Here is a 20,535-nt window from a genome sequence, read left to right as displayed (position 1 = left end):
AGATTTCCGTTCCATCTTAAATGCTGGCTGAACATACATACGGCCGCCTGTAGATGGCGCATTTTAACAGTAAATAACAGCATGTAAGCAAAGCGCTATGCAAACGCTCTGAATAAAGGAGAGAACACAATGCGAGGGACAGAGATTAACTCTGAGTGAAATATAATGTAAATAAAATTAGATGATATGAATTAAAATGTTATTGCTTTCACTTTTGGCCTAATTCCCAGGTCATTATCTCTTCAGTCTTAAGTCGTCTAGAAAACTATCATACCTATTACACAATACATAAGACTGTCAAAATCCTGAAGAAGGTCAAATATTACTGATTTTTTTCACAATGATCCTGTGAGCACAGCCTGTAATATAATATAAATTAATTAATATTAAAAATAATGGTAAAATAACACTTTTCGCCTAATTCCAAGACCATTATCTCTTCAGTCTTAAGTCGTCTCACAAAAATGACTGACACACCTAATACCCAGTACCTCACACTAATAAACAGTACCTCACACTGACAGTCTGACGTATTGAGTATTAGGTGCGTCAGTCATTTTTGTGAGACGACTTAAGTCTGAAGAGATAAAGGTCTTGGAATTAGGTGTAAAGTGCTATTTCACCATTCATTATATTATATTACATGCTATGTTCACAGGGTCATTATGTAAAAAATCCACAGTAATATTTTTTCTTCTTCAGGATTTTTTATAGTATCTCAAAATATTGACTTAGTATCTCAAAATATTAATATGGTATCTCAAAATATTTAAATAGTATCTCAAAATATTGAGAAATATGTGAACTAATTCTGTTTAAATTGTGCTTAAAACACACCATTTTCCAACACAATAAATCCAGGAATGCTTTATTTTAGAAAGCAATTAATCACACTCATAAAACTAACATACATTTCCAATAACTTAGTCTAGTTTATTTTTCTCATCACATTAATTTGTGTTTATGTTAAATATTTATATAACCATTTATATTAATATTTATTAAACCATACACTACCTCCTGATTATTTTACAGCATCGTAAAAACACTGTTGCGTATTTAAATTTTAATCCTTAGTTCCTATCTTATTCTCTTTCTTTCACACTGTACATCTTACCATTTATATATATTCATTTATTGTATTTGCATTAATGTTTAAATTGTATAATTCTTATGTTGTAGATATTTTTTTTGTTTAGTTTTTATGAATATGGTCAAACAGACATTAAAGCGCTTCCCTACTCTCATGAGTCACTGCTTCTAAACGTGATTTTTAGCAAATATGTTATTTAGTCAGTATTTTAACAATGATATATGATATAACCCATTTACTATAATGAAGAAGATGAGGATTACTGCTGAACATCCAATTAAAAACAGCGGGCTCGTAGCTTTTTCTCTGGTTGTGTTGCTGGGTAGAAACCACAAAACAATCCATCAGCGTTTACTGGACGCTGTTATTGACCAATTGTTTTCTAGCGTTTGCTGCGCCGTTTTGTCCAATCAGAACTCGCTTAAAAGCGCGCCTAAATTTAGCCGTTCGGAACCAAGAGATCTCTTTCAAACTGAGCTAGAACCAGAACCGGGGAAAAGTTCTGCTGCAAAGGAGAACCGGGTTCCTCAGCGCTCCTGAAACTGTAGAACCGCTCATCTCACAATTTCTGAGGTAAATTCCCCGCTCAGAGCCACTAAACTCGACCGTGCTAATGCTAATCTGCTAATTAGCTGCTGCTAGAGTCCTTTTCTAGTTCTAAAACTTTAACTAGCGTTTTACAATAGTACAGCTTATTCCTACAGTATTTTACAATAGTACAGCTTATTCCTACAGTATTTTACAATAGTACAGCTTATTCCTACAGTATTTTACAATAGTACAGCTTATTCCTACAGTATTTTACAATAGTACAGCTTATTCCTACAGTATTTTACAATAGTACAGCTTATTCCTACAGTATTTTACAATAGTACAGCTTATTCCTACAGAATTGTACAATATTACAGCTTATTCCTACAGAATTGTACAATAGTACAGCTTATTCCTACAGAATTGTACAATAGTACAGCTTATTCCTACAGAATTGTACAATAGTACAGCTTATTCCTACAGAATTGTACAATAGTACAGCTTATTCCTACAGTATTTTACAATAGTACAGCTTATTTCTACAGTATTTTACAATAGTACAGCTTATTCCTACAGAATTGTACAATAGTACAGCTTATTTCTACAGTATTTTACAATAGTACAGCTTATTCCTACAGTATTTTACAATAGTACAGCTTATTTCTACAGAATTGTACAACAGTACAGCTTATTCCTACAGAATTGTACAATAGTACAGCTTATTTCTACAGTATTTTACAATAGTACAGCTTATTCCTACAGAATTGTACAATAGTACAGCTTATTTCTACAGTATTTTACAATAGTACAGCTTATTCCTACAGTATTTTACAATAGTACAGCTTATTCCTACAGAATTGTACAATAGTACAGCTTATTTCTACAGTATTTTACAATAGTACAGCTTATTTCTACAGTATTTTACAATAGTACAGCTTATTTCTACAGTATTTTACAATAGTACAGCTTATTCCTACAGTATTTTACAGTAGTACAGCTTATTCCTACAGAATTGTACAATAGTACAGCTTATTCCTACAGAATTGTACAATAGTACAGCTTATTCCTACAGTATTTTACAATAGTACAGCTTATTCCTACAGAATTGTACAATAGTACAGCTTATTTCTACAGTATTTTACAATAGTACAGCTTATTCCTACAGTATTTTACAATAGTACAGCTTATTTCTACAGTATTTTACAATAGTACAGCTTATTCCTACAGAATTGTACAATAGTACAGCTAGTGATTTAATGTGTTTTACCTTTTTTCAGTAGAATTAAACAATTTTAAAAGTCCTTTGATATGAGAGGTAAAGCTGTTACCCTCTCTGTTTTCCAGCAGGTTTTTGTGAATAAAGGGAAGAGCATGAAGTATGAAGAGTCTGACCGGGACAGGTAAACTGGTGTTTAAAGCCTCTGGGAACATGTACGCATATATTTTGATATTATGATATCAAATGTGGGTGATATGTGAGGTATGAAGAAAAAATTTAATAGAAAACTTGAATTATAATTTTAGTAAATCTTTAAATTTACCAACCTGTACTCATCACACCTCCCTGATGTTTTGTTTTATTATTTGTTGGGATGTTTATGAACATGTACATCTCTCTTTGACAGGACAACTCACAGCCAACACACACAACATTGGGGCACTGATCCACTTTTTAAACGCCATATTCTACATCAAGAGAAGAACAACACTGGTGAAATACACCATGTTTACTTAGCTTTATGTCACTGAGGTGCTGCATTAATCTTAATAGAAATACATCTCAGATCTGGAATTTAACTCTTTCCTCAAGTCTTTAGTGTCATGTTAATCCTGTTAAATATAAATTGTTCCTATTCCATTTAGTATGAAAGAACAATACCCACACCAGTAACATTAAAACAATTCTTAACTGATATTTCTAAAAAAAATCTATGGTTACTAATTAATCAAGAGGATGACACTTAATTTTAGACTTGAAATAATTTACTGATCAGCTTAGATTTGATCATGATACTGAAATGTCCCTGCAAGTAAACGTAATTTGTGTTTGTTTGTGTGTGTGTGTGTGTGTGTGTGTGTGTGACACAGTAGTAGTCCTGAGGATCTGGACGATGTCTCAGATGCAGACTTCAAGCTCCAGCTAAGAATCTCAAAGAGAAAACTGGACATGGCAGTGGAAACAGCAGTATTTTCATTTGCTTTCTCATCCATACTTTCACTCACTTACACTCACTCACATTCGCCTCAAATTAAACTCATTTGATTACACACACTCGCTCACTCTTGCTTTCTTGTTTTCACTCACGAAAGTATGGAGTACTGAGAGAGTTTTCCACTACGTTTTCGATTTTTTACGCCAAAAAAAATTATGTCAGTCGGTCTTAACACTCACACGAACACGCTTACACTCACCAACATTCACTTTCGCTCACTCTCACTTACACTCCATAACACTCACTCACTCTCACTCATGGGCGTGGTAGTGGGGGAAAAAGTTGTCTGACTACTCAGGGCCCTAGTAGGGAGAGGGGCCCATGAAACTCCAGATACTTGTGTACTGGCATGGATAGGGGCCCACTGACATTGAGAGTATACAGGGCCCAGAATTTGCTGCTACGCCCCTGCTCTCGCTTACACTCGCTCACTCACACTCACCTACACTCGATTACACTTGCTCACTCTTGCTTACACTCACGCTTGCTTACACACAATTACACTTGCTTACTCTCGCTTACACTTACACTCGCTTAGGCTCTGATACACTCGCTTCACTAATACACGCTGACAATCACATTTAACTAACACTAACTCTCCTAAACTCATTCACTTCTAAGCTGTGTCTCCACAGTCTCCCAAAAGACTCCGGCAGAGAACAGCGAGTCAGTCGGCCAGCAGCTCCGGTACATCCCGGCCCGACACGCCCACAACCCCCCTCGCAACCGAGACGCGGCGGGGGGGAAGGAGCCAGAGGAGGGAGTGGGGGAGGAGCCAGTCTGCTGCGGGACACCTGTATGAGTCTGTACGCTCAGGACGCAGCGCCATCGTGGTAAGGGGTGTTTAAGTTTTATTCTACAATTAATTTCTATAAAGACCTCCAGGTTAGTAGGTCATAAAATAAATATATTAGTGCAGCTCTCAACTTTAAACTCAGAAGCAGAAGAATCTAAAAACTGGAAGCGATTTTGATGAATAGTCCAGTCTGGAGCTGGTGTAATGTGGAGTGCTGTAGTATTGCAAGTTGCAGTTAAATTGCTCAGGAAACTAAAAAACTCAGTATACGTATAGCCAACATTAAATAATCCTGATATGAATATGAACAGTATAAATCTGTGGTGTACATCAAACCCCGGCACTGCCAGGCTACAGTAGTCTAAAATGTTCTACCCTTTCTGCTCAGCTTGAATGCAGTGAACTGACAGCAGGTCCCTGTAATGAACATCAGTCAATAATGGCTTCCTTGTTACAGACTAAAAGTTTTCAGGTGCACTGTTTCAGATGGTGGTTGATGACTGGCTGGATGACTATAAGCAGGACCGGGAGGAGGGACTTCGGGAGCTCTTTAATTTTGTTGTTCAGTGCTGCGGCTGCAAAGGTGAGACCTGATTTTCAAACTGGATTTTAAACCACCTTTTGCGCTAACCTCTGTCGGCAGCTGCCCAGCTAAAACAATACTGCAGAAAATCGGCGTGTGAAGGACATATTGCTACGTGTGTGTGTGTGTGTGTGTGTGTTTGGGTTAGTTCAGCTAACCTCTCAGAACTGGACTGAAAATAAATATGGGTTCTGTTTTAGGTTTGATGACCAGGGAGATGTTCACCAGTATGCAGAATGCTGATATTATCAGTCACCTGACTAAAGAGTTTAACGAGGTGAGTGGAGATAATGATAATGAGTTAATTTCATGCTCCGTTTAGGGCTGTGGGTTTAATATCCTCTGCTGAACCGTGTTTAGTGCTCAGTATTAGTTGTGTGTTAGTGCTGTTTGTTTGTGTGTGTTAGGACTGGTTTAGCTCTGTTAACACCGTTCAGTAAACACATTTATTTGGTTAAGTGAGAAATGGGACAACGTACTTTGTGTAATTTACGGTACGGTACAGTATGGTGTAATTGCTGTGCTGCTGTTGGACAGTTTTGCTGAAAGAAAAGAGACTAGAGGTTGTTTGTTTCCTGTCCTGCAGGACTCAGTGAGTTACCCTGTGGTAGCAGGAGGTTCTTTGGGCCGTCGGTTTCGAGAGGGTTTGTGCGAGTTTGTGTCCCAGCTAGTGCGGCGCTGCCAAAACAGTCTTCTGTACGACGAGTTCCTGTTTTCCTCTCTGGTGGCTTTTCTCACTGGTCTTGCCGACTCGCAGGTCCGAGCTTTCAGACACACCAGCACGCTCCTCGGTAAGAGTTCCACCTTTTCCTGACTGATAATCACAGCCGGAGCTTACAGTCAGGTAAGAAATCAGACACCTTCTGCCCAACACCCGTAACCAAAACCTGTCGATAGTGTTGCTGATCAGGCCGGGCCTGAGAGAAGTGTTAAATGTTCAAGCGAGCATCACAACCAACACTCTTTCCACCAGTTAAAATCAGAACCTGGACTAAACCTGGGACTCCTACTAAAAAGGTTCTTGAGTAAAGTGCTTCTCTATGAAATCGTGACTACAGAAAGAATAGTGTTCTGATTGTGTGTGTGTGTGTGTGTTTGTGTGTGTGTGTGTGTGTGTGTGTGTGTGTGTGTGTGTGTGTGTGTGTGTGTGTGTTTGTGTGTGTGTGTAGCGATGCGTCTGATGTCTGCAGTAGTGAAGGTGGCTGCAGTGGTCTACGCTCAGGTTCAAGTAACACACAGACGCTTTCAGCTGGAGAAAACCAAGAGCAGTCATCAGCAGGCTACCGAGAGACTGGAGGAGCTGCAGAACTCCTACAACGAGGTCACACACACAGAAATATCTGTAAACATGTGCATACAGACACTGGTGGGGTAAAATAGAAAAACAGCTGTTTGTAAATTGTAGCTAAGTGTGTGGTTTTAAAAGAACTGTGTGATCTACATGCAGTAGGGATGTAATGGTCTCTCTCCGCTCACACTGACCCTCAGCCTCTCAGTGCTGCTGAACCGTTCAGCGTACTGCAGTTTATTACAGAAAACTGTAATGTTGCCCCCCTGTGGTGGGAGGAGGTGGTGTGATGTGTTGTGGGTTCTGTGTGCAGCTGCTGGAGCATCAGGAGGAACTGGATTCTCTGATGAACGCCATTTTTAAGGGTGTGTTTGTGCATCGGTACCGAGACAAAGTTCCGGAGATCCGAGCTCTCTGCGTGGCCGAGATGAGGGAGTGGCTCAGAGAAAACCCTGGTGCTTTCCTCAATGATGGCTACCTCAAGTACCTGGGCTGGATGCTGCATGACAAGGTGTTTATACACAAAGCACACATGCACACACACACCTAGTAAATACACTTGGAAGTAGAGCTCATTATTATGCATTAGGTCTTAAGTTAATTTTGTGACTGATGTTTTTGGTTCACTCTTGCAGACTGTAAATGGTTCCTAGTAGTACAAAAAACATTTAAAACTAAGTTTACTCAGTAAAAAGAAGACTATTAATGTAGCCCTTTAATTAATACATAAAAAAAATGGCCAGGGTGATGATATCCATATGTTGTGCAATAAATCGATACCGTAAGTCTGAAGAAAAAGAAACAAATGTACATTAATATCTTTCACACCAATCTGAAACTGACAGACTGTAATTTTGTGTTTTATTATTTTTTGTTTGTTGTTTTTTGGCGTGGACAAACACATGAACAAACAAGCAGACCAGATGATCTTTGCATCAGAACACAGATCTGTAATTAACAGTCTGATTATTAAAAACTACCTCGTTAAGGAACTGTCGCTTGTGTAGGAGATTATACACCTCTTTACAGCATCATGGAAATTTTGTGTGTGTGTACGCACGTGTGTGTGTGTGTGTGTGTGTGTGTGTGGTTCCTACAGCAGCCCGGTGTGCGTGTGCAGGCTGTGTTGTCGCTACAGAAACTTTATGAAGAGCAGGATTTTATCGGCCGCCTCGAACTTTTCACCAGCCGCTTTAAGGTCAGTTTACATTTTAAGGTAGACTTCAGGTTGAGTTCAGAATTTAAGGTGGGCGGAAACTGTTAAGGGATACTGTCTCTATGGTGGGGGGGTAAAGAAGGGATAAAGTTTTAAGGTGGACTGAATCGATAATGATAATGTTGATTAATATTTATTGTTGTTTTTAAGGAGAGGTTGTTGAACATGGTGTTGGACAGGGATTCTGATGTAGCAGAGGAGACGGTCCGACTGCTGCTGCTCATCAGACAGTGAGTGTGTGTGTGTGTGTGTGTGTGTATGTGTAAGAGGGAGAGGATTTGTGTGTTTAAGTGGTGTGTGTGTGTGTGTGTGTCCTTAGGAACATGGACGATGGTTTGAGTGAAGAGGAGTGTAGTCGTGTGTATCCGCTGGTTTTTTCAGCACACAGAGGACTGGCCTCTGTAACTGGAGAGTTCCTTTATTATGTGTGAGTTTCTATCATCATCTTTATCATCATCATTATCATCTTTAGCATCATCTTCATTGCTGTAACCTGCAGTCACTCTGTGTGTGTGTGTGTGTTTAGGTTGTCTGCTGAGGTAAATCGCTTGTCTGAAGGAAAAAAAGAAAATCGCAGTGTGACTTTCCTAAACTTGCTCACATCCTTCTTTATTCAGAGCAAGGTAATGTCAGTGTTACCGCACACCACTACTCCTAATATCACTGTCAGTGTTACTGCACACCACTACTCCTAATATCACTGTCAGTGTTACTGCACACCACTACTCCTAATATCACTGTCAGTGTTACTGCACACCACTACTCCTAATATCACTGTCAGTGTTACTGCACACCACTACTCCTAATATCACTGTCAGTGTTACTGCACACCACTACTCCTAATATCACTGTCAGTGTTACTGCACACCACTACTCCTAATATCACTGTCAGTGTTACCGCACACAGATACTCCTCTAATATCACTGTCAGTGTTACCGCACACCACTATTCCTCTAATCACCGTCAGTGTTACCGCACACCACTACTCCTAATATCACTGTCAGTGTTACCGCACACAGATACTCCTCTAATATCACTGTCAGTGTTACCGCACACCACTATTCCTCTAATCACCGTCAGTGTTACCGCACACCGCTAGTCCTCTAATCTATATATATATATATTTTTTTTTTATTTTAATTTGGGAATTGTCATATTAGTTAAGTTATTGCTGCTCCCTTAAAAGATTTAATTTCAGTATCATGTGATAATGTGTGTGTGTGTGTGTGTCAGTATCATGAGCATGCTGCATACCTGGTGGACAGTCTTTGGAGTGTGGCAGGGGCGGAGCTAAGAGACTGGGAGACGATGACATCACTGTTACTGCAGGCGAGAGGAGAGCGACGGGGTCAGTCTCTCTCCTGACAGCACTCTTAACCACACGTGCATGTTTTTGTCATTCCTGATTATTGTGTTTGTGTGACATAGGGCTGGATGATGATGAAGAGGCTGCTCTGATAGAGATCATGATAAGTGCAGTCAGACAGGCAGCAGAAGCCACGCCCCCTGCATCGCGGTTAACTGTGAAGAAGGTGAGGGGGGTGTAGCTGCGTAAAGGCCAATTTACAGTGTCCTGCAAAAGTATACATGAACTTTTTACATTTTGTCTCCTTAAAACGGTACGAGCAGGATACATTTAAGCCAAGGCGTAGGGTTCTAGTAGGGTATGTATAAGCTAAGGCGTAGGGTACGAGCAGGGTACGTATAAGCTAAGGTGTAGGGTACGAGCAGGGTATGGATAAGCTAAGGTGTAGGGTACGAACAGGGTACGTATAAGCTAAGGCGTAGGGCATGAGCAGGGTATGGTTAAGCTAAGGCGTAGGGTATGAGCAGGGTATGTATAAGCTAAGGCGTAGGGTACGAGTAGGGTACGTATAAGCTAAGGCGTAGGGTACGAGCAGGGTATGGATAAGCTAAGGCGTAGGGTACGAGTAAGCTAAGGCGTAGGGTACGAGTAGGGTATGTATAAGCTAAGGCGTAGGGTACGAGCAGGGTACGTATAAGCTAAGGCGTAGGGTACGAGCAGGGTATGATAAGCTAAGGCGTAGGGTACGTATAAGCTAAGGCGTAGGGCACGAGTAGGGTACATTACATCCAAGCCATTAGTGGCGCTATTACACTCCTGAGTACATAAAACCTATATAGATGTATAAAAGACTTTTTAAATTTCTATTTAAAAGCCGTTTGACCAGTGGTAGGATGGTCCCCCCTTTAATGTGAGTCTTGGTCCTCCCAAGGTTTCTTCCTCCTCCTGCAGCTCTGAGGGAGTTTTTCCTTGCCTCCGCGCTCACTGGGGGTTCTGTATTCTGTATTTTCTATGTGTAATGTTTTGCCTGATTCTTTGTCCTGTAATCATGTTTCTGTAAAGCTGCTTTGTGCCAACACCTGTTGTAAAAAGCGCTATACAAATAAATTTGATTTGATTTGATTTGATACATATAAGCTAAGGCGTAGGGTACGAGTAGGGTACGTATAAGCTAAGGCGTAGGGTACGAGCAGGGTATGGATAAGCTAAGGCGTAGGGTACGAGTAAGCTAAGGCGTAGGGTATGTATAAGCTAAGGCGTAGGGTACGTATAAGCTAAGGCGTACGGTACGAGCAGGGTACGTATAAGCTAAGGCGTAGGGTACGAGCAGGGTATGGATAAGCTAAGCTGTAGGGTACGTATAAGCTAAGGCGTAGGGTACGAGTAGGGTATGGATAAGCTAAGCTGTAGGGTACGTATAAGCTAAGGCGTAGGGTACGAGCAGGGTATGGATAAGCTAGAAACTGTAAAAAAGATGAACGCCGTGTCTCTGTTCCCATTCATTCAATGAAAATGAAGCCAAAGTCTTCCGCCATGTTGTTGATCCTGAAACCCGAGTCTGCGCACTAGAGACCAGAGGACGGAGAAAGACTGTGAAGAGACGCCTACTCATTTACATAACCCCGCCCCTGAGGGCTGCCCTGAGGTCACAGGCTGCGGAGCGGAGCTGACGGTCTACTATTGGCCCCGCCCATAACCAGCCCTTTTACAATAACCACACCTTTTTGAATAGAGCTGAATAACATTTTTAAAAACGAATTCTGTGGGGATATAACAATTTAACAATATAAGCAGAGGTTACACTAGCTGCTGCATTTAAATAATGGAGGTAGAATTACAGTATATTAGAAAAAACATTATTGAAAGTTGTTTGTTTTGCCATTGAAACCTATGGGGATGGGTGGGGTTACACAGCTTTCTGAAACCGAACAGCAGGGGGCGCCCAACCTGTGGTGGCTTCACTTTTGAGAGACGATGCTCTGTCCAGCTATATACAGTCTATGGTATAAGATAATACCCATGGTTTGAGCAGAAGTATAAACTGGTCGTTAATGGGAGTGAATGGAGTTATCTTAGCTAATGGGAGTTCTTTGTGTTTTAGAGTGTGAGTAATAAAAGCAGGAAGATCCAGAATCAGGAGAGGAAACGCATCACACACCACTTCATACCCCTGCTGCCCCCCCTGCTGGCCAAGGTGATCCTACCTCCATATTAAACACATTACAGCCAGTAATGTCTCAAATAGTACAGTGTAATATATCTTGCTTTCTCCCTCCTTCCTCCCTCTCTTTCTGTCTCTCTCTCTGTCTCTCTCACTCTCTCTCGCTCTCTCTCTCGCTCTCTGTTTTGCAGTACTCTGCTGATGTGGAGAAGGTTAGGTGTTTGTTGACGGCGCCGCTGCATTTTGATCTGGAAGCATACGGCAGCACTGGCCGCCTGGAGAAGGTTCAGAGTGAACACTTTTTACACACACTCTCTACACACTCCCTACACTCCACTTTACACCAGTGGTCTCAAACTCATTTTATCTGGGGGAGGCTGGGAGAACTCACTGAACGTATTTTCTTCAATGCATTCTGCCGTGCCGGTGTTCTGTCGAGTTATGCTACCCATCCATACGTGCTTCCGAAAGACACTGCTGTGCGCTGACCTACGTTTCTTCTTATTATTATTATTTCTCTTCTTTTTAATTCTTTACCTTTTATATATATATATATATACAAACGTGTAGCACAGTTTGAAAGGGTAGCACAACTCGACAGAACACCGGTTCTCTCTGCTTGCCATGTGAGCGTGTCCATGTGGGTGTATCGGTGATGTTTTTGAAATTTTAATGAAGCAACAGATGTAGTCAATCAAAAGTTTAAGATTTAAACATTTTTATCAAACTTTATAAATCCATATTCTGCTGTTTTCAGCTTCTCCTCCATTGTTGAAAGGCAGCTGTTCTGTGTGTGTGAGGCTCGTATGTGTGTGAAGTCGCAGCCTGCTGTTTCCTGATTGGCTGGATGCAGCGCGGCGGCTGGATTCGTTTAAATAAAGTTGAGCTCTGCTGAACTTTTTTTTGACGGAGGACGGGGCTGCATTCAAAGCAACACAACCCAGCATGCACCGCAGCATCCGGCAGCTCTCTCCTCTGAAATGAATAGGATGTGTTGTGCTAAAATTATTTAAGTAGCGGCCATAAAATATCGTTCTGCGGGCCACGAGTTTGGGACCCCTGCTTTACACACTCCGACACAGTCCCCTTCTACCTCCTCTAGCCACACACACACACAAACACATTACCTAGACGTGAATGAGATTTAGTAGCCAGTTACTGCTGCTAATAATGCGTAAGCTGTAAGGTGATTTTTTTTTTTTAATAATCAGACGTCCCCCACCATCTCTCCTGCAGTGTTTGGACCTGCTGCTCTCTGAGGTGTGTGAGGTTGTGAAGAAGCATAATGAGCAGCGGGTTCTGGAGGCGTGTGTTCGGGTTCTGTACGTGCTGTGTTCGGAGCGCTACACCTTCTGCACCCGTGCTGAGAAAGCCGTTAGCCAGCTACTGGATGCAACAATCGAGAGGTTTACCGCACACTTCTCCGACATCCTGCAGGTGATTACCACTAGGGCTGCATGATATTGGAAAAAATTGACATTGCATTGTTTTTGTTTCTGCCGAAATATATCTCGATATTAAACAATGCAGGACCTGTGACAGCACCGGCCCCGCCCCCCACCCGCATGCTGTCTCACGACAGAAAACCAGACTGACAGAGAGCTGAGTCAGCGCTTTAGAGCTCCCCTCGAGCTCCCCGAGTCTGTAGTTTAGAGCTACATCTTAATTTCTTAAACTTGTTTTTTATAAGCCCTGTTCTCCACCCTGTTTCAGGGTTCGGCAGATGAGGATGATGTGTACAGTGCTGCCACCTCCCTGAAGAGGCTGGCGATCTTCAGCAGGTGGGTTTAAGGATCTTCTCTAAAGGATCTCGCAGGTCAGAGTCCGAGTCTGATCTCTGTTTATCTCTCAGTTCTCGAGATCTGACCGAGAGGAACCTGTTCCAGCCCTGCTTCATCCTGCTGAAGACTGGAGTAGAAACCCGAGAGATACACACAGAGGTACTACACACATTCACTTACACATATACATACACACACACTCACACACATGCACTCATACTCGCTCACACACACACACAATTCTCACACACTTTTGTCTGTGACATTTTCGTTTAGTTTTTTATTTGTTGACAAAAAATGTCAGTTTTCATTTTTCAATTGTTACTTTTGTTTAGTGCTCGTCTCGTTTCGTCATGTTTTCCACAAATATTAAATTAAAGTAACGAATACGCAGTGAACACGCCCTGCTATCTTTTTATATAAAACAGAGAATATTTAACAGCTTTATTAAGCTTCCTGTATATACCTCATACCTGTTTATACCTCATACCTGTTTATACCTCATACCTGTTTATACCTCATACCTGTTTATACCTCATACCTGTTTATATCTCATACCTGTTTATATCTCATACCTGTTTATACCTCATACCTGTTTATACCTCATACCTGTTTATACCTCATACCTGTTTATACCTCATACCTGTTTATACCTCATACCTGTTTATACCTCATACCTGTTTATACCTCATACCTGTTTATACCTCATACCTGTTTATATCTCATACCTGTTTATATCTCATACCTGTTTATACCTCATACCTGTTTATACCTCATACCTGTTTATACCTCATACCTGTTTATATCTCATACCTGTTTATACCTCATACCTGTTTATACCTCATACCTGTTTATACCTCATACCTGTTTATACCTCATACCTGTTTATACCTCATACCTGTATACCTATATTGATTTTGTTTGTGTTGTGTTTTTGTAGTTGATGTTGTCCGCTCTCAGGTGTGCCATGTTCCAGCTGCTCTGGGAGAAGATGAAGATCTCAGACAACACTGTTCAGACAGCCAGGGTACAGCGCTGATATATACACATAGCGCTGATATACACATAGCACTGATATACACACAGCGCTGATATACACATAGCACTGATATACACACAGCGCTGATATACACACAGCGCTGATATACACACAGCACTGATATACACACAGCACTGATATACACACAGCACTGATATACACACAGCGCTGATATACACACAGCACTGATATACACACAGCACTGATATACACACAGCACTGATATACACACAGCACTGATATACACACAGCGCTGATATACACACAGCGCTGATATACACACAGCGCTGATATACACACAGCGCTGATATACACACAGCGCTGATATACACACAGCGCTGATATACACACAGCACTGATATACACACAGCGCTGATATACACACAGCGCTGATATACACACAGCACTGATATACACACAGCGCTGATATACACACAGCACTGATATATAAATCCCCCCCCCTTTCTCTCAGGCTGGTTTGAGGAAGCTGGAAAAAATGGTTGGCTCTTTCTGCGCTGTGTGTCAGAGTTGCCTCCCTTTGGATCAGAGTGACGTCCGAGACCAGGTCTCTCTCTCTCTCTCTCTCTCTCTCTCTCTCTCTCTCTTTCTGTCTTCCTCTTTTTCACTTTCATTTTTTGTGTCCCTCTTTCTTTCTCTCTCTCTCTCCCACTCTCCCACTTTCTGTCTCCCTCTTTTTCTCTTTCAGGCGTTTGAGTGTTTGTGTGATGTGTTGGTGATGTTCGGAGGGGCGGAGCCTCAGAGTGTGAGCTTTTCTGCAGATGAGACTCTCAGGGCTGATATGGCTTCCTTCCTCCTGGACTACATTTTTACCGAGGATGATGATGATGATGATGAAGGTACGGGTTCGTTGGAAACCAGAACATGACTGTGACAGCAGGCTGAAGTTGATGACTCTCTGTTTGTATTGGTTTTAGTGATATTAGTATATGTAAATCAGCCCGGGTTTAAAGCATTCTCACAAGGGAGAACTCAGAGTTCACAGGTTAAAGTATAACAGGTGTCTGAGGGAATGTTCATTGATCTGACAAAAATTAGCACACACCCACAGTATGACAGGATGTATCAGACTGTGGTAATGCCAGTGACTCATAGTTTTAATGGTTATATTTTAATTAAATAAAAATCTGAAAAGTGTGACGTGCAATTGATTCAGCCCCTTTTACTCTGAAATCCCTAAATAAAATATAGTGCAACAAACATGAAAACCTAGGAACCAGACAGGTCAGAGATAAAGTTGTGGAGAAGTTTAAAGCACCTACCAAAACATGGCTATTTAACCTCCCATACTGACAGACCCTGGTCAGAGAAGCAGCCAAGAGGCCCATGGTCACGCTGGAGGAGCTGCAGAGATCCACAGCTGTTCACAGACCCTCTTCATCCAACCAGGCTGATCTTTAGCTGTTTCTTAAAGAAAAATTGGGTAAAACTCTCAGTCTCTAAATGATTAAAGCTGGTAGTGACAACCCCCAAAAGACCTGCAGCTGTAATTTCAGTGAAAGGTGGTTCTACTAAGTATTAATATAGGGTGGCAGAGAACGTTTGCACTTTTCAGATTTTTATTTGAATAAAATTGTTAAAACCATTTTTTATTCCACTTCACAATTATGTGCTACTTTGTGTTGGTCTATTACTTAAAATCCCAATAAAATACATTTAAGTTTGTGGTTCTAAGCCACTGTACCTTGTTCTCCTGCAGGAGAGGATGAGGAGGAGATGATGAAGCTCGGTGCTCTAAGACGTAGACGGAACCAGCTAGCCGGATATTGCAAACTAATCCTGTACGGCGTGTTCGACCTCAGGGCCGCTACCGACGTGTTAAAATACTACAACAAGGTGTGTTCACACTCACCACCAGAACCAGACTGTAAACGGACCTGATGCCTGTGCTGCACCGGTTCTGTGCTGTGGCCAGAGGGAGGCTGTGGGGGGTTAGGTTCTAAAAGATTTTATGTTGTATAGTTTTACAGAGATTTTGGGGACATAATAAAGGAAACACTGAGCAAATCGAAGGTGATCAGTGCAGTGGAGAGCGCCAGGACCGTCTGCCTCAGCCTGCAGCAGGTGTGTAATGTAGAGTACAGGTGAGGGAGGAGTGTGCACTACAGAGCTACAGCTTAGTGTGTGTGTGTGTGTGTGTGTGTGTGTGTGTGTGTGTGTGTGTGTGTGTAGATGTTTTCGTCATTAGGAGAGGAGGACCAGGCTGAGGAGATGAGGGATATTAGAAATCTGGCAAAGAGACTTGCTATGAGTTTTGGTATCAACCTGCAGCTCATCCGCAAACCCCTCCTCACCCTGCACCAGTGAGTCTCACACACGCACACACACACACACACACACACACACTCACACACACACTCACACACGCACTCACACACACACACACACACTCACACACACACACACACACACTCACACACACACTCACACACGCACTCACACACACACACACACACTCACACACTCACACACACACTCACACACACACTCACACACACATACACACTAACACACACACTCACACACACACTCACACTAACACACTCACACACACACTAACACACACACTCACACACACACTCACACACACACACACACACACAAACTCACACACAAACTCACACACACACTCACACACACACTCACACACAAACTCACACACACACTCACACACACACTCACACACACACTCACACACACACACTCACACTAACACACACACACACACACACTCTCAGATCATCTGTTTCTGTTTGTGTGTGTGTGTACAGGGATGGTATCCAGTTTGCTGTTCGGAGAGCTGATGATGATGATGAAGGTTCTAATCTGAGATTTCTGGAGATTCTCAGTGAATTCAGCTTCAAACTCGTCCTACAGGATCGTACCCAACTGTAAGTCTCTCACACACACACACACTCACACACACACACACTCTCTCTCAATCACACACACTCACACTCACACACACTCTCTCACACACACACACACACACACTCTCTCAATCACACACTCACACACACTCTCTCACACACACTCACACACACACACACACACACACTCACACACACTCTCTCACACATACACACACACACTCTCTCTCTCTCTCTCTCCAGGTTAAATTATCTGCGGAGTGTGTGTGGTGGTGTGAGCAGCAGCAGTGTGATGATGTACGAGCGCTCCCTTCGATTGGGATCCAGAAATACAGCGCCTCGCTCGCCCAACCAAACACCTGCCAAGAAGCGCCGCCGGACAGAGCGTGAGTACACACACACACACACACACAAATCTGAGAGCCATCGTTGAGTGAAGGTGATCAGGGAGACGGAGGAGCAGCAAACCCCCACCCAGAGTGTACTGTACATAGGCATAATGTACAGTATTCTACCAGCAGTCACACAGTTTATACACCTGCACCAGGTAACACCCCACCCCCCCTGCAGGGTTCTGAGTGTGTTCCTGATGCTACTGAAGGACAGATATCAGGTCTGGGTGGGGTTTTGCCAGCAGTTTCTCACTAGTTTTATCTTTTTCATCTGAATGGATTCACTGAATCTAAGCAGCCCGTCTCTTTTGTGTGTGTGTGTGTGTGTGTGTGTGTCTGTTCTATATTAAGGGTCAGTCAACAGTTTGGATAATCCCATCCTCACCTCCACAGTCCAGCCTGACAGAGCTGCACACACACGCCGCCGCACTCGCTCTCCCTCGGGCTCCTACAGCTCGGACCAGCTGTCAGGAGACGATTTCCTACAAAGGTATGACCCCACACACAGCGCCGGGTTTAGCCCCACACACACAGCGCCGGGTTTAGCCCCACACACACAGCGCCGGGTTTAGCCCCACACACACAGCGCCGGGTTTAGCCCCACACACACAGCGCCGGGTTTAGCCCCACACACACAGTGCCGGGTTTAGCCCCACACACAGCGGCGGGTTTAGCCCCACACACACAGTGCCGGGTTTAGCCCCACACACAGCGGCGGGTTCAGGTCTGACCCTGCCCTGATCCCACACGTCTGACTGGGCGGATCTCCTGCTGATATCAGGATGTGGTTCAGTAACCAGACTGACCCAATACTGAACCAAAACCTGATCATACAGATTTCATCAGTGCATTATTAAAGCTGATTTTCCGTGTGTGTGTGTGTGTGTGTGTGTGTGTGTGTGTGTGTAGGTCAGTAGAGAGGAAGGTGCTGACCCACAGTTCTGAACACAGTGAGGTTCAGTCACAGATCAGCGCGTAAGTGAGTTTAAAAAAAGAAAACTAGTTTACCCTGAAGACTGGAGATTTGAGCAGTGTGTGTGTGTGTGTGTTCAGGCTTTCCCTGATTGAGGAGGACTTGGAGGAGGAGATTGTGGACTATGATGATGAAGATTTTGAGATGTCCGTGTCTCTGGTGAGGCAGGATAGACATGTGCCGAGGGCGGGGCCGTGCGGTCAAGGGGCTGGTTTGGGGGGGGGGCTTGGGGTTGGCATGAGTGGGCACTTACAAGAACATTTATTCTCACACATACAGTATCAGTAACTGTCCCCCCCTCTCTCTCTCTCTCTCCTCTCCCCCTTTCTCTTGCTCCCCTTTCTCTCTCTCTCTCTCCCCTCTCACTCCCCCTCCCTCTCTTTCTCTCTTTCTTTCTCTCAGCCGTCCACTCGTCACTCCACAAGTTTCCTGGAGGACCTGTTTGAGTGATGATTCTGCAGAGGTTCTGACTGGATTTCCTGGATGTTCTGGATGAATTTGTGTAATTCTGGTTCTGGTTTGTTGGTTCTATTCTGCTCTTGGTCTGGTTATTAAACTCCTGCTGTACCGGTTCCTCTGTGATTCTCTGTTTAACTCCTGATTTCAGTGGATCAGTTCTTGTTCTGCACAGAGAATAAAAACATTTTGGGAACATTTTTTCTTGTCTGAAAGGATTATTCCAGTGTGAACATGTTAATAATTCCTCTGTTCTGTGGAACTTGATTTGAGATGGGCTTTTTAGGTCTTCAAATCGGTGAGGGTTAACCTGCAGCGTTTGGCATTGATCCAGCAGCTCCAACACACTGGAGGAAAATATGGACGAGACTTTCAGATCAAACAGATCTTCTGAATCAGTGGATTTTATCCAGTGACCCGAATGATCCTCCCAGTTTATATAGATATTTCTACAAACATAATTAGAGACAGATATTGTCATTTATATATATAAACAGTTAAATCAAGCTTGCTGATTGGTCTCATAATACTGTCATGAGTTTTACTGTCACAGGCTTTTACAACCAGGTATTACATCTATTAATCAATTTGATAATCTACACTGATCGTGTTTAGGGAAGTTGGGAGGTATAACAATAAGTATAACAATTGCTGCACGTGTTGACGGTGCCATTGTTTCAATAAGCTTCTGCAATGTCAGAAGATTTATTTCAATCCACCAAGATCTTGCAGCAGCATTGATGATGGTAGAGTCTGACCAACCGCTGCACAAAGCAGCTCTTCTCCATCCAGCACATCCCAAAGATTCTCAACGAGGTTAAGATCTGGACTCTGTGGTGAACTCTCTCAATCCATGTGTGAAAATGATCTCAAACTCTCTGAATCACTCTTTCACAATTCCAGCCCCATGAATCCTGCCATTGTCATCTTGGAATGTGCCTGTGCCACCAGGTAAGAAAAAATACATTGATGGAATGAGCCACATCATTTACTTTGTTAAATACAGGTAGATACTTTTAAGGCAGTGTATAAATAATGTTTCCAGTGCTGATTTATGCTTCAAGTCATCCAGGTAACTTCACACCCTATACTGGTAAGGCTAGTGGAAAACCAGTATAGTCATTTTTGCTTAGTAATTATAGTCATGCTGGTCATACTGGTTTCCTAGTTTGGTTAGGTTGACCTGGCTTGTATACCAGTTAAGCCATCAAACTCAAAATCTGAGCTGTTGGACAGTTTTAAATAGTTTTCTCACAAAGAGTTCTAAACAACAATCACAAAATGCTTATTATCATTATTATTATTATTATTAATAATAATAATAATATTATTATATTAAGATAATTTATGTGAGGAGTGTGTGCCCCCTAAACACCCCCTCCTTCTCAACCCCATCTCTCCACCCCACCCATTGTTCTGTACCCCCCAGAGATTTTATTCTTCAGCTGGAGGGGATCTCTCTCTTTCTCCTCTTTTTCAGACAAAGGGGAGCAGAAGGTTTCTCCAGCTGCTTCTCCGCTCCCTGTATCTAAGGATCACCCCCGGTCCGCGAGCACATCTGTCCGGACCAGCTCCGTCCAGACCCCGGGCAGCAGATGGAAGTGGTGCGGCTGAGCGGCGGTGTCTGGCCGGGTGTCGGGGCTCTGCTGTGGTTGGCGGCGCTGTGGAGCTCCGCTACAGCGGCTCGGAGCTGCGCCGAGTCCCGCCGAGAGTTTGAGGAGCGCGGCCACAGCGCAACCAGCAGCCCGCTGTCCCCCATCAGCGGTAGGTGCAGCCCGGGGGTTTAGCGATATTATTAGGGATAATAACAATAATACC

At 42.8% G+C, this 20,535-nt stretch overlaps 2 protein-coding genes across 17 annotated transcripts in view; both read left to right on the top strand.

Moving 5' to 3' along the window:
* The first annotated feature begins 1,496 nt into the window (after positions 1 to 1,496).
* On the top strand, positions 1,497 to 18,917 carry LOC103041937 (cohesin subunit SA-3). Of its 16 annotated transcripts, none has more exons than XM_049467936.1 (32): positions 1,501 to 1,666; positions 2,969 to 3,055; positions 3,713 to 3,809; positions 4,473 to 4,670; positions 5,120 to 5,216; positions 5,417 to 5,493; positions 5,803 to 6,007; positions 6,386 to 6,537; positions 6,818 to 7,015; positions 7,607 to 7,702; positions 7,871 to 7,950; positions 8,040 to 8,147; positions 8,220 to 8,343; positions 8,955 to 9,069; positions 9,150 to 9,253; positions 11,129 to 11,221; positions 11,380 to 11,472; positions 12,425 to 12,625; positions 12,902 to 12,969; positions 13,041 to 13,128; positions 13,910 to 13,996; positions 14,481 to 14,573; positions 14,715 to 14,865; positions 15,726 to 15,862; positions 15,989 to 16,090; positions 16,199 to 16,329; positions 16,798 to 16,917; positions 17,140 to 17,282; positions 17,640 to 17,778; positions 18,198 to 18,263; positions 18,342 to 18,420; positions 18,664 to 18,917. In XM_049467936.1, the coding sequence occupies exons 2-32, from the start codon at positions 3,003 to 3,005 to the stop codon at positions 18,709 to 18,711; spliced, it is 3,543 nt and encodes a 1,180-aa protein (XP_049323893.1). In that variant the 5' UTR covers positions 1,501 to 1,666; positions 2,969 to 3,002; the 3' UTR covers positions 18,712 to 18,917. The 16 variants fall into 16 exon arrangements, with proteins under 16 accessions (XP_049323902.1, XP_049323901.1, XP_049323899.1 ...); XM_049467940.1 differs by having other exon boundaries at positions 1,502 to 1,666; positions 2,972 to 3,024; positions 3,716 to 3,809; positions 7,604 to 7,702; XM_049467938.1 differs by having other exon boundaries at positions 1,502 to 1,666; positions 2,972 to 3,024; positions 7,604 to 7,702.
* A 92-nt stretch (positions 18,918 to 19,009) lies between these two features.
* Positions 19,010 to 20,535, top strand: part of gpc2 (glypican 2) — a 16,259-nt gene continuing 14,733 nt past the window's right edge. The window contains exon 1 of the mRNA XM_022676948.2: positions 19,010 to 20,481. Coding sequence (XP_022532669.2) covers positions 20,313 to 20,481 — 169 coding nt within the window. The 5' untranslated portion in view covers positions 19,010 to 20,312. The remainder of the gene's footprint in view (positions 20,482 to 20,535) is intronic.

Source organism: Astyanax mexicanus, chromosome 19, assembly GCF_023375975.1.
Source record: "Astyanax mexicanus isolate ESR-SI-001 chromosome 19, AstMex3_surface, whole genome shotgun sequence".
In the NCBI taxonomy this organism is placed as follows: domain Eukaryota; kingdom Metazoa; phylum Chordata; class Actinopteri; order Characiformes; family Acestrorhamphidae; genus Astyanax; species Astyanax mexicanus.
Note: the sequence above shows the minus strand (reverse complement) of the source record. Positions and strands in the feature narration are given on the sequence as shown.